At 34.0% G+C, this 13,085-nt stretch overlaps 2 protein-coding genes across 3 annotated transcripts; both read right to left on the reverse strand.

Annotated features, from left to right (window-relative positions):
* Window positions 1–2,618: 2,618 nt before the first annotated feature.
* Window positions 2,619–4,949, reverse strand: LOC101206293. 2 transcript variants are annotated; one of them, XR_969480.2, is made up of 2 exons: window positions 3,301–4,949; window positions 2,619–3,085 (listed from the first exon to the last, which is right to left on the reverse strand). XR_969480.2 is itself a non-coding variant. In XM_011656599.2 (2 exons), the coding sequence occupies exon 1, from the start codon at window positions 4,838–4,840 to the stop codon at window positions 3,719–3,721; it is 1,122 nt and encodes a 373-aa protein (XP_011654901.1). In that variant the 5' UTR covers window positions 4,841–4,945; the 3' UTR covers window positions 2,619–3,085; window positions 3,707–3,718. The 2 variants fall into 2 exon arrangements, 1 of the variants encoding a protein (XP_011654901.1); XM_011656599.2 differs by having other exon boundaries at window positions 3,707–4,945.
* A 966-nt stretch (window positions 4,950–5,915) lies between these two features.
* LOC101205817 (E3 ubiquitin ligase BIG BROTHER-related) lies at window positions 5,916–12,678 on the reverse strand. Its single transcript, XM_004143571.3, has 7 exons — window positions 12,189–12,678; window positions 11,026–11,362; window positions 10,883–10,923; window positions 7,175–7,216; window positions 6,983–7,104; window positions 6,789–6,897; window positions 5,916–6,340 (listed from the first exon to the last, which is right to left on the reverse strand). The coding sequence occupies exons 1-7, from the start codon at window positions 12,456–12,458 to the stop codon at window positions 6,290–6,292; spliced, it is 972 nt and encodes a 323-aa protein (XP_004143619.1). The 5' UTR covers window positions 12,459–12,678; the 3' UTR covers window positions 5,916–6,289.
* Between the last annotated feature and the right edge of the window lie 407 nt (window positions 12,679–13,085).

A 13,085-nucleotide genomic window follows, 5' to 3' on the forward strand; every position in this document is an offset into this window, starting at 1 on the left:
CTTTTCCCCATTCTTCACTTCTCTTCTTATATACCCTTTTCCACTTCTCCATTTTTAGTATTTCTTTTCCCCATTTTATTATCTTACTGTTCAAACAATATTATCCTCTGTCTCAACTTTGAAAATCTTCTTCCTATTAATTACCCTCCATTTTTAAGACCAATTCCTGTGGATTCTCTTTATTTTAGCAGAACTGCTTTCCCATTTTTCCTATTTTTGGGATATTTATCATATCATACATTTACTCATTATCTTCTTTCTTCCTTTTTTTCAGATTTAGTTGGCAGATTTGCTTCTGTCCAAATTCAACTTATTTCATTAACCAAAATGAAAGGTGTTCGAGTTATTACCACAATTCTTATCCCTTAGTTGTTGTCTTATAAAGTATAAAAATTGTATTATCTTAATAGTGTATCATCCAAATGAATTACACTGTATTTTACTCAAAAACATAGTGTTCATATATACTGCTTGTGTCCTGTTGAGGTTGAAAAAGGCTAAACTTGTGTTTTGATATACTTCTCAAGTCATGTTAAGGTTAAGAAATGAAATTTTTATCAAGAAAGTAACGAAATTTTTTAAAGCTGAATTCAAATGAGTGCCGAATTTGATCAAATAATGCAAGAACATGATCGTTGTATTTAAAATAATGGATAGTTTTTTTAAGCCTAAGTGTTAAATCAATAATATTCATTAAAATTAGTAGAGAACAGTGAAGATCCTAAAGTGAAAAGTGAAGCTATTTGTATAGCTACTAATAAATTTGAAAAATTTTGAATTTCTTGTTAGGCATGACTATATTTCATGATATCCAATTCATTCATATATTTAAAATTGATTTTATTCAGAACATAAATCTATCCAATAAAAAATATTCGTAGTTATAAAATACTTAAATTATATATATTATCTATTTAAACACAAAATGTATAACAAAAATATTCAATAGAATGGAAAATGGGGTGATATGGATTGGAGAGGATGGAGAAGGCAAATGTGGAATTAAGTTAACAATTTTCTCATTATTTTAGGTATTTCAAAAACTATATAATATAAAGAAGTGATTCTGGAATAATCATTTTTTCAAAATCATTAGAAATATGATGTTTTGAAAATCAATTTTAAGTGATTTCTTATTTTTCTAAAATCACTTTCAATAGGCTGTCAAATACTAAATTTTCATGCAAATGTGATTTTGACAAATCACTACCAAGTACACAGTTAGTTGCATTCTTTAAAGTTGTAATTAAAGTACATTTAAATTGGCATGGTCTAAAACGTTGTGTGTTAATAGGTTTTCTATTCAACTTCACGAAAAAAATTATACTCAAAAGTCATAAATTTTATTTTATACCATATCGAATTTTATACTTTTAGATTCAATCTCACATCATTACAAATTTTGTCCAAAAAAAAGTTATTTGTAAGATATTTTTAAAGTTAAACAACAACTTGATTAGATATAAATGTGAAAAGTTGAGAAAGTTTATAATTTTTAAAACGATGCTATCAAACAGACTCAAAATCTTGATATCAACTAGAATAGAACGATTTTTTTTTTTGTAAAATTAAACTTATTGTATAATTTATCCATTTTTGCTTCGAAAGTTGAGACCTATTAATGTGAACAAAAGGTTGAATGTTCGTAACTATGGTTTATCGCAACTGAGGTCATTTGTTCGTTCGAGTCATTATTCTCTTGGTTGATGATAGTCTTAATCAACTATACATTTTTAAATTGACAATTTATAGATCCCTATGCTTTGACATTTATACATTCCAATATGTTTAATTCTTACATACTTATTGCAATATCTGGTCAACCTAAAGGTATTGCCTAACTGGTTGAGTATTCTAATTTACAACTTTTAACTCAAAAGATAAGTTGAATGCAAAACTTTATACGGACGAATCTAACTCTAACTCACTAGCATCCCTAGTTTAACGTGAAAGAAATAGATTTGTATTAATTTGAAACGAGCAAAAGAAAGGAGTCTTTACATGTCATCTTTAACTACAAACGTGGAAATGGATGACATACTAGTAAAAAAGAAAAGGAAAAAAAAAAGTCAAAATAACTATATTTGATATAAATCCTTAGCTCCTAAACAACACATAATATCTATTATATTCTCTCTTTTTCTTCGTTATTTATAGAGTTGAATTTCCCAATGGTTTCAGCATGATTTGGGTTACCTATCAATCATTTATTGGATGAACTATCACCTCGTGGTTCAAAGGAAGTCAGGTCCCCATCCATTAGGTAATTGAAGTATTCAAGCACAAATTAACATGTAAAGTATAAATGAATGAATCAATAAACAGCAAACATACTTTTTTAGGAATCATTGCTAATGACGTTTTCAGCAACTTTAATGGAAGAACAGATGCCTCATGGAATGCCATGATATTGGGTTATGCTAAGAATGGAAGAGTGAGGGAGTGAGGGAGTGAGGCTTTGAATGGTTTTTATGAAACGCAATCTCTGGGTATGAAATGTCAAACCTGCTCTTCCAGAATCATCAATTACTCGCTAGGCAAAATTAATTGATGGACTCGTTATTGGATCTTGTTCGGGCAACGACAATTTTGTAACAATCGCTCTTGTGGGACATGTATGCAAAATGTGGAGTCATTCATATGACAAGGAAGCTTTTTTATTTTACATGAGCAATAAACGACATGTCATAACATAGAATGTGATGATAGATGGAATGGAACGCCTAGACTTGAAAAGACTCTTCCATATTTCTTTGAAAATATGAAAAAAAAAGGAAGAGTAGAGTCAAATTATATTACATTTTTATCTGTCATCTCTGCTTGCCGGACTCTGCCATTTAGATTGGAGGCTTCAATGGATCACTACGGTGCTGTGGTTGACCTTATCGGTCGAGCTAGCAGGATCAAAGAAGTCTCGGATTGTACTCAAAACATGCCTATTGGTCTAGGGATTACTGTATGTGGTGCTACGTTGGATGCTAGTAAATTCACAAAAATGTTGAATTGGGAGGGAGCCGCTACAAACTATTTGAGTTGAACCCGGAGGAAGGTGGCTACTATGTCTTGCTTGCGGATATTTATGCTTCTGCTTCAAAACGGAATAAGTTAGCTGAAGTAAAAAAAAGCAATATAATAAAGAAGCAGTGGCTTAAGAAAACTCCCGGTTGTAGCTCGGTGGAGTTGAGAAATGATGTTCATTTTCTCTATTCAGCAAGCACAACTCATCCACAATTCAAGAGAACATATGCCTTAAACTTGGGAAATGAAATCAAGACAGCTAGCTATGTGCCCGACACTAACTTGATTAACAATGTAGAAGGCGATGTGCAAGAACAGCTCCTCAATAGCCATAGTAAACAGCTTGCCGTTGCTTTTGGTCATTTAAATACTAGTCCCGGTACTACGATACTTGTCCGAAAGATTAGGAAGGGAAAAACAAAAGGCCGCTCATTTCGAGGTCATTGGAACTAGAGTTAGGCTACATACTTAGCAACATTAAGAAATATACAACAATAGATTTAGCTAAGAGCCTTAAAATTGAAAAGGAAAACAACAGAACTCTCCCACTTTGAAAGAGAGAGAGATCTTGAAAATCTGAAAAAGCAGTGTTCTGAAACAGTAGGCTCAATAACAACAAAAATGGTCCTCCATTTGAAGATAATGATGCTGAAATTTAAACTATAAGAAGAGAAGACTGTTAACTTACAGCTTTCCAATCCTATAGAACAGAACTGGTTTCGGCTGTGACATTGCCCCGGTATATGTCCATTAGCTTTGGTATTTCATCCAAATGCTTTAGAACATAAGTCTCCACAAATTGTCTCTCCACTAGTGTTAGCGCCCGAGCAACCTTTCTGTCCTTAAGAAGATTTTTTACCTTCAAAACCTCAAGAACTTTGTACCTTGGCCAGAGCTTGTCGACTGAATACGTGAAGAACTTAGGGTAAGAAATTACAGTTTCTGGATCCAACTTCGCAGTGTTGAAACAGAAATCTGCAACATCCCTAAATGCCTCCTCTGAACGAGCTAAACAAATTGGCTGTCTCTTAAATAGTGTAAGTATCTCATTCTCAGACCATCCTAAACTCTTCAAAACATTTATTTTCTTCTTCCAGGTTGAATCACTCATTGCACACCTTACTCTAAGAGCATGAAGAAACCTAGCAGACTTTGGTTCAATGCCCAATTCTTTAACCATTTTCACTACTTGAATCATTCTATCAACCGTATGCATTATAGTTCTAGAATTATATGCAATCAGTTTTGCTATATTGCTAGAAGGTACTCCTTCACTGGCTAAAACATCAATGTTAGATTTTAAAATACCCTTAAAATCAGAAGTTAGAAGCCAGGGAGAACGACGAATAGCACTAATTACTTGTTCATCCGATCCAAGCATTTCCTTTAGGAAAAAAAACAATGGTTTTAACTGAGAATCTAAGTTCCTGTAAAGAATCCAAGGGTTTGATAGGAATAGCTTAAAAAGTAAAGGACCGACGAACCCGATTTCCTGGAGGAACTCGAATTTAGGCTTCAGATTGTTGGATACTCTGGATTGAAGGATGAAAGGTCGCTTGGAGACCAACTTGGCGATCTCTGAATCCTCGAATCCATGCGATTTCAAGAAACCGATAATGGCTTCGTACTGCTGGATGTTTTTTTCATCGAATTGGAACTTTCGACCGGCGACGAAAGAAGGAGATTCTGAAGAAAGGCGACATGAATTTTTGAGGAATTCGAGGGTAGAAACAGAGGGCAAAGGCAATGTAGAAGTAGAAATGGTATTGAGAGAACGTTTTTGGAAGAAATGTAGAAGAAAAGTGGAGGAAAATTTGAACATTTCGGGGTTAGAATGAAGAAATTGAGGAAAGGGTTTAGGTTAGGGTTTTAAGGTCCACGAACGTCGTCTGTCGTCACCACATAGTGGAAACTATTTTGTAACATTTTTTACAAATTCATGGCGTATTATTATTTGTAGGATCTTAAGTTTGCCTCACAAAATTTGCATTCTATCCCTTTATGGTTCATTTGCATGCTTATATTTGAGTTTTAAAGTAAGACTAAAAATCAAACTTAAATCAATCAATCTAATAATATTTTAACATACCATTTCACTAATAGAAATTTATATTAGGTAAAGAGTGACTATTATTATCGAGTCTTGACGAGTGAATAGTGCATGATTGAACGTCATCATCTGTTTCAAAAACAAAAGCTACTTAATACTAGTTCCTACAAAGTCAAAATAAAAATTTTGTATTGAATTTCCCAATCATTCTTGAATCAAAATGACAGTCTTTGTTATCATTATTTCGGAAATGAACTTGCTAAGGAAAACAACGGAGTATGATAACTCAATGGTCAATATACCAAACATTTATTATAATTAAACAGCAACACTACATTGCACGGGAAATATCTCTATTTATTTTATATACATTACTTTTATAAATATAAGTTCAAAGTATTTAAATTGTTTTCCAAAATTGGACTCCATTTTTAAAATACTAACCAAAGAGTTTATTGTAAAACATTGAAATTTATGTCAAAATATTTTTTATATATTTAATTTTCAAACAATTTAAAACAAAAACAAAAAAAAATCTGATAGTTTTCAAACCAGGTCTAAAAAGTCAACAAAAAAGTTAATTTTATATAGAAACATCTATGGAAATATTGTTATGTTACATAATTATAGAAAAACTATCAAATGAAAAACCAAACAAAAGGTTTATTTATTAATACTACTATTTCAAATATTATAACAAATTTGGTAAACCAAATCTCGTGATTACCAACACACCCATATGTTAATCGAGCAACATTAGCGAGAATTCATGTTCATACATCAGTAAAATCTTTACCATATGATATAACAATTGAAAACGCACAGTAGAAATAGAAACCTTAAGGAGTACAAAAGAAAGATCAAAGTAGGATTCATAACTCACAGCTCTTCCAACTGAGCAAATTTTATGTTTACAAACAGAAAGGAGAGAGGGAAGATTTAGGATATATTAACGAGAAACTCAAAAGAGGAAAAAGAAAAGAAAAGAAAAAATAGATTCATATATGATGAACAAGAACAAAGGCAAAACTAATTTCCTAGGTTTGGTTTACATAACGAAACCTGAGATTGTACGATGACCCACCATACACATTTTCCGTAGACATTCAACTGAAATGGGTACTTCCCAAAATGATGAAAACAGAAATTAAGATCCTTCTTGATTTTTAACTTATATGTAAAATGTTTCGTTTAGTACATTCATAATACTACATGCTACGACTAACTGCTTCCGGTAGCTGTGGAGACTTCAGCACTGCAAACAGGGCAGATCTGCACAACACCAAGCTTTAGTTATCTTGAGTTTCGTTGGCTATACGTACGTTATCATTTCATATTTGCCATGGTATTGTCAAGATTTAACCCTCCATTCCATGCTATAATAGTTGTAGGGTAGTGAGAGCTTTAATAATTTAATATCAAGCAAAGGGCACTCCATTATGATCTTACGAATCTAAAGACCTCCAAATAGAACAAGCTCTTTTCCTATCCTTATAGTTTTGATATGAGTAAGAATAATCAAAACCAAAGTCCAGGTTGGTTGGTGAGCCTAGGGATAGAAAACTATCTAGCTTTGTTTGAAGAACACTTGTTGAGTTAAAGATTTTTTCTGTTGCTAAATGCTACACTATTAACCCCATTTGTTGGGATGGGTGTTCATTGTACCATATGCATACATCCATAAGTAACTTAGTGCAACATGCATGTAAATGGATTTTACCTTGTTTATTTTTAACCAATTAGTTACGCAGTCAGAATGGTAGGAGTGTTTGCAAGAGAGAACAGTCAAGGTTTCACCGTCCTCAAAATCCAATCGACAAATGACACACCTGAAAAGAGCACCAGAACCAAAAGCTAAGTAAACAAAAAATAATGGCAAGAAAGGACAAAAAAGCCTTGCTCGAAATCACTTACGAATCATTGCTTCCAGTCTGATCGCTCCCTGCCTTGAAGTTTATGGAGGGTAGAGAAGCAATTGTATCAGCAGATAGCCCTCTACTTTCAGTTCCTACCACTTCACCCAATGCAAGCAACTCCTGAAATATAAATAAGCCTCTCAGGAATCAACAGTAAGAAAGCACCAACACTCCAGCAAGCCAAACTCACCTCATACGATAGTTCATCTGGGTCGACGTCCTCCCACGTATCCTGCAAACCAAGCCCCAATGGGTGTTTAATAGAACGATAGTCAGATACCATCTAAAATACTGAGTATAGCTACTTTCTGGGCTATGGTTGAAAACTTATTTCTATCCTAACTAGTTCAAAAGGCTACAATTTTATTTTTCTAAGAAGAAAAATAAACTATGGCGAAAAAGATTATTTTTTACACTATGTCAAATTTGAAAGAACATTTTCCACTAGTTGAAAAGAAATTTAGTAAGTATAACAGACAATGTTAAGGTCTCAGAATTCTGAAGTGACAGGGCACAGAGTCACCTTTTTTTTTCTTTATATAAGAAACAACTTCATCACTATCCTAAGAGTCAGAATGATGAACTTTTAATAACACCCACTAAAAGCAAGATGCAAGGAAGAAGATCTCTTAGTTGGATAAAACAGAGGAGGCAGGCTTGAATTTGCAAATTGAACAGAAAGAAAACTCTAAACAGCATGACCTATCGATGTGGCAGATAACAAGTTTTTCTTTTATTTTCCTTCTTTTTTCTTTCCGAGACAGATAAGTAAATAGGAATGGCTCAAAGAAGGGGTTGATAAGAAATTCATGGTATCGGTAGCTGGAAAGAGAAGATACCTTATCAGTTATCATTAAGGAGTAATTAAACTAAAAGAATCTCAGATATGCCAATTACATTTTATCAACTGGGAAATTCCACCCCCTTCTCCAGCCTTTTCAGGTAACTGGAGCAAGAGATGGAATAGGGTTTTGCAGCCTGGCCCCTTGTGAATCATTGGGCATAAGTTTTCTGCTGAGCAGATGTCTGCAGGGCAAAGGTCTCTGTTCGGGAAGCAGTAAATAATTGTCGAAGAAATACAAGTGTTGAAAATCAAAGCAATATTTCAAGTAATCGTATCCCAAAAAAAGATTGTCTGCACAGCGATTTGGAAGATACGTGCTTAAGTTCTTTATGTGATTCCCTATAAAAATTGGATTATATAGTGCCACTCATTGACCTTCACATAAGAATTGAAATACAAATATGATATTGACAAAAATAATAACCTCCATGGTCTTTTTACTTTTGCTTGAAGAACGTTTTAACATTTTGTGGGTCATCCAAACAAGGTGGGAATAGAATGTATAGCAGGTTAGAAGAAGAGTAAGGATTTGGATCTATTCCTCCGTAAATTATGTTAGTAACAGAATTTAGATTGTGGTGATAGGAGACATGGGGGGAATAGATTGTGAGTATGAAAGGAGAGTGGTAGTTAGTTCGTTAGGAGAAAATAACTAAGGCCCATTTGGTAACCATTTTGTTCTTTTCTTAAAAAAAATTGAAGTCTATAGACATTACTCCCACCTCCAAATTTCTTCCTTTGTTATTTACTTTTTATCAATGGTTTAAACAACCAAGTCAAATTTTGAAAACTAAAGAAAGTAGCTTCAAAATGTTAGCTTAGTTTTTTAAACCATTGACAAAAATTAGATAAAAGTAAGAAATTTGGAGGTGGAAATAGCATTTATAGGCTTAATTTTCAAAAACAAAAACAAAAAACCAAATGGTTACCAAATGGGACTTAAGGTCTTTGATTTTCATTTTGGATAGAACTTAAATGTCCGGTAGTTTTTATCTCTTCTTTGTAAGAATATAATACTAACATTAAATTCACTTTTTTAACTCTATCAGAGGCTTGGTGGTAAAAAAGAAGACATGATAAAGAGCTAAGAAGACATAGGTTCAATCCATTGTGGTCACCTACCTAGGAATTGATATCCTAGGAGTTACGTTGACACCTAAATATTGTCGGGTTAGGTAGATTGTCCGATGAGATTAGTTAAGTTACGCGTAAGCTCGGATCAAGTAGATTGTCCAATGAGATTAGTCAAGGACTGCGTAAGCTTAACCCAAACAGTCACAGATATTAATTCTATTTTAAAAAAAGACCCTCTATCATACTTCAAATTAGGTTAGCACATGAAGAACGCCACTTGGTCAAACAGGGGTAGCGATCGAATTCGGGAATTATGAATATTACCTTTTTAAATCAAAGGAAGAAATGTTTTGCCAAGAGGTCTAAAGGGAAGATTATTGGGCTGCCATTGCACCTTTCAGAAAAGTATATTTTCATGATTGTAATAGATCTAAAACACATCTAAATCTTCTTAGATTGTCTGGCTATTTGAATGAGTTCTATATGATTATATGAAGGGTCAAAAGTTTTCAAGGGTAATTTCATAAAACTGTTCCAAACTTGTTTAGAGAAATATGATCAAATATAGTGCAAACGAACTTTCATCTGCCTCATCCTCAAGAAAATCTATTTTGAAATTTCTTGTCCAAAAAAAAGAAAATTGATTTTGAAGTTGTTGACAACTTCCACTGCTGGCTGGACTATAGAGTATGTCTCAACAAAATTGTGGCCGAAGCCACCATGGAGATTAAAAATGGTTCTCCCACGTACCAGGCCGCAATTGAAGATTACAGGACTACTATTGCATCACTTTTTCATTGGTGATGACAGTGGTTATTTCCACGGCATTATGGCACAGGCTGCTGACTATCACCCCGCTAACATAATTTCCTCTTAACTTTTGAAGCTCTACTTACAATTACTAAGAATACTTCCAATTTAAAAATACATTGGCTTGGAAGGAGAACGTTTGGATGGTGAAAACCAGCCTAAGAAGTAAGAAGCATGGAGACACATGGACATTTTTGGAGGAGTGACAATTGGTCGACAACTTGACATTAACACACATAATACCATTTATGTTTCTTAGGAAAATAAAAGTAACATCAATTAGATGATAAGGAGCAGAAAAGAAGGTTAGAAATTCTTCAAGAAACCAAGGAGCTGCAAAAGGAAAAAAAAAATCCAAATTTGCATTGATAAAAGAAGTAAAATAAAAAAGAAGGTTTGGGCAAGGAACAACATGAAATATTAAAAATCAAATGTATCTGGCAAGATCCCAAAATACATCCAAAAGAGAACACATTTTGAAAATCCTTTCATTCATCTGAATCCTAGTTCTCAAAGGGGGAAAAAAGAAGGAAGCCATGGCATTGATGATGTTGAAAAGCATACTAGAACTTGTGAGGTATGAATGATAATGAATAAAGGAGTAGCCGAGAAGCAGGATCTTATGCTCAAGTTTAAATGGTGGATGACACTTTTCTACAATCAAGTACTTGAGAGTTTGGACAGGGGCTATTAAAAAAATGGACGAGGACCAACTTTTAATTGTGGAAAGGAAGGAATAAAAAGAACCATGCAAAAGAAAAGCCCAGCAAAATGAGCCAAGCAAACAATACTAACTATAAAATTAATGGAATGGAAATTTTGGCTGCTAGCCTCTTTAGATCGATAAATGAATTAAGAAGTTGTAGTTTCCATGCTATCAAAGTGGGTAAAGTCAGAGCAAGATTTTCAACACAATACTTTCCTCATTCTGCATCAATTCCATAAAGTTCAACCTCTAGCTACATAACAGTCATAGCAAGGATTTCCACATAAGATTTCCCCTTTTTTGTCTGATAAGATTTCCCTTATTCCACATGGATTCCATAGTGAGAATTTTCAGAATCAATGTAGCCTATTTAAGTAAGTCTAAATGAATATAAATATCTTCAATGTTAATAAAAAATTCACTGCAACAAAGAATGGAGTGGAAAATCAAAGTAAAAAAAATACCTGGGAGTTTTCACCTTGATCATCTGTGTCATCTGCGTCCTCTGTAATATAAGAAACAAGATATTTTAGTCTTACATGATTTAGAAACCTCCACATAAGTAACAATGCATTACAAGGAGAGCCACATGGCCAAGTATACTCACGATCTTGTAATCTAGCAAGGGCCAATAGTCTGGCAGCCATTTCTCTGTCTTCAGCATCTTGTAGGGCTCTAGCATAAGCCTCATCACTTGAAAAATTACCTGGATCAAGTTCGAAGTTGGAGTTGTTATGCTCTCCACCATCTTCGTGTGCATGCACATCAAACACATCCTCGTCATCATTGACATCCGTTCCATCTTCATCATCATCCCCATCAGATTCTGTATGATCATGGGGATCACCAAAACCATCCTCATCATCTAATACATAACTTCCAGCTTCCCAACTTCCAAAATCACTCCCCTCACTCGTCATTCTAAGCATCAGATATGCCCTTTCCTGCTCATAATTAGTCATTGTCAATTGAAAATATCACTAAAACCCCTTTTTTCCTCCAAAATATAGAATCTCCTACAACCAATATCAAGACAAACATGCTGAGCAAGTAAGATGAGGATAGAGTCTTGCGTGAAATCTTCCCACCCATCACTCTTTCAATTACTAACAAGACAAACACAACATTTGAAAACAAAATTTCAACTGAACAACAATGTAGCACCGGAGTCGGTCAATCATGCATCTTAAATCCCCCCTCCTCCATAAAATGGAAAGTCATCAGTTCCAAATCAAGATTCAAACACTTTGCATTAACTGACACACGTAAGCTCATATTTAAGAAAACAAAGTAATCAATCAATACCAATAGATGAAGGAAAGACACAAAACCATCTTCATTAGTCATTATACAGTTGGGTTATTTTTTTCTTTTTTGTGAACGACTTCCCCAAGTCTTCCACCCTTGCCTACGCAACCCAGAAGAAAACTAACAAAGTCAAACGAAGTCGATGCTAAAAACCAGGGCAATCAAGGACAATGAAATGCAACCAGATAATCAAGAAAGTAAAAAACTAAATCCAGAACCTAAACAACAAATAGACTCTCGGGGATCAGGATAATTGTTTGCTACTGAGAAAACCAGAAAGGGGAACGTCCAAGTCCACCACAAAATTAAAATTCTTAAACACGGAAGAAAAATCAAGAAAGGATTTTCATCAGAAAGCTACAAAAGCAGCCAACAACAAACCGAATTGAAGAGAGAACAAGACAAGAAAAGAAAGCTGAAATTGAAGAGAAACAAGAAGAGATTAGAAGCGAGAGAGAGGACCTGTTCTTGAAGGGTACGAGCGAGGGCAAGGTCAGCATCGACCTGGGTGAGATTAGTGAAGGGAGTTCTAGAGGAGTGGCGAGAAGGGGTTTGAAGGGAGGTGGAGTCGGATCCAGTAGTGTCATTCTGGGGGTCAGAAAGGGAGGTAGGGGGTGGATTGGAATTGGAATTGGGGTTTTGATCATTATCGGAGGAGGCGGCGGGGGTTGGCTTGACTCCATCAGAACCAAGTTTGGTGGAGGTAGTGGTGGTGGCGGCTTCGTTCTCCATAAAAGAAGAGATTTGGGATGAAAAAGGAGAGAAGGGATTTTGGAATTTGGAATTTGGATTTAAATTTGACAAATGGAAGAAGAAATGGAATGGGAGGATTTATGGGAAGAAGAATGGAAGAAGAAGAAGAAGAAGAAGAAGAAGATTTCAAAAGGAGAAGAAATTGAGAGTAAAAAGGGAAGATATTGAGAAGACGACGAACATATATAAATTTTGAGAGAGAGAACAAACAAACAGACTCACCCTTTCTTTTCCCTTCTTCATTTTATATACTATTAACTAAAAAACGTGCAAATCCCATTGGAAGAACCTTCTTAATATATCTTTTTCTTCAAATACTATTGTATGATGTAGTAAATTCTCAAAATAATCATGTAATAAAGTTATTATTGTATACACAAATTAAATATTATAATAAAACTAAACCATTTATATTTACACTTATAAAAAAAAATAGAGGTTTAAAATTGTTTTTGATAAAATGACAAATCAATATTATTCATTTTTTCATTACGAATCATATAATGTTTTTCTTTCTCTATAACATTATTTAACTTTTTGATTGTACAGACTAATTTGTAAATTTGTTGTTTGGAAATGAATATATAAATATAATTTTAAGTAATA

The sequence above is a fragment of the Cucumis sativus genome, chromosome 5, assembly GCF_000004075.3.
Source record: "Cucumis sativus cultivar 9930 chromosome 5, Cucumber_9930_V3, whole genome shotgun sequence".
In the NCBI taxonomy this organism is placed as follows: Eukaryota; Viridiplantae; Streptophyta; class Magnoliopsida; order Cucurbitales; family Cucurbitaceae; genus Cucumis; species Cucumis sativus.

Excerpts from the sequence above, each read along its gene's own strand:
- LOC101206293 (XM_011656599.2), bottom strand. The coding sequence starts at position 4,840 with ATGTTCAAATTTTCCTCCACTTTTCTTCTACATTTCTTCCAAAAACGT.
- LOC101205817 (XM_004143571.3), bottom strand. The coding sequence starts at position 12,458 with ATGGAGAACGAAGCCGCCACCACCACTACCTCCACCAAACTTGGTTCT. Across the intron at positions 11,363-12,188 it reads CTCGTACCCTTCAAGAACAG|GAAAGGGCATATCTGATGCT; the intron begins GTCCTCTCTCTC and ends AATTATGAGCAG. Across the intron at positions 6,341-6,788 it reads ATTGGTTAAAAATAAACAAG|ATCTGCCCTGTTTGCAGTGC; the intron begins GTAAAATCCATT and ends GGTGTTGTGCAG.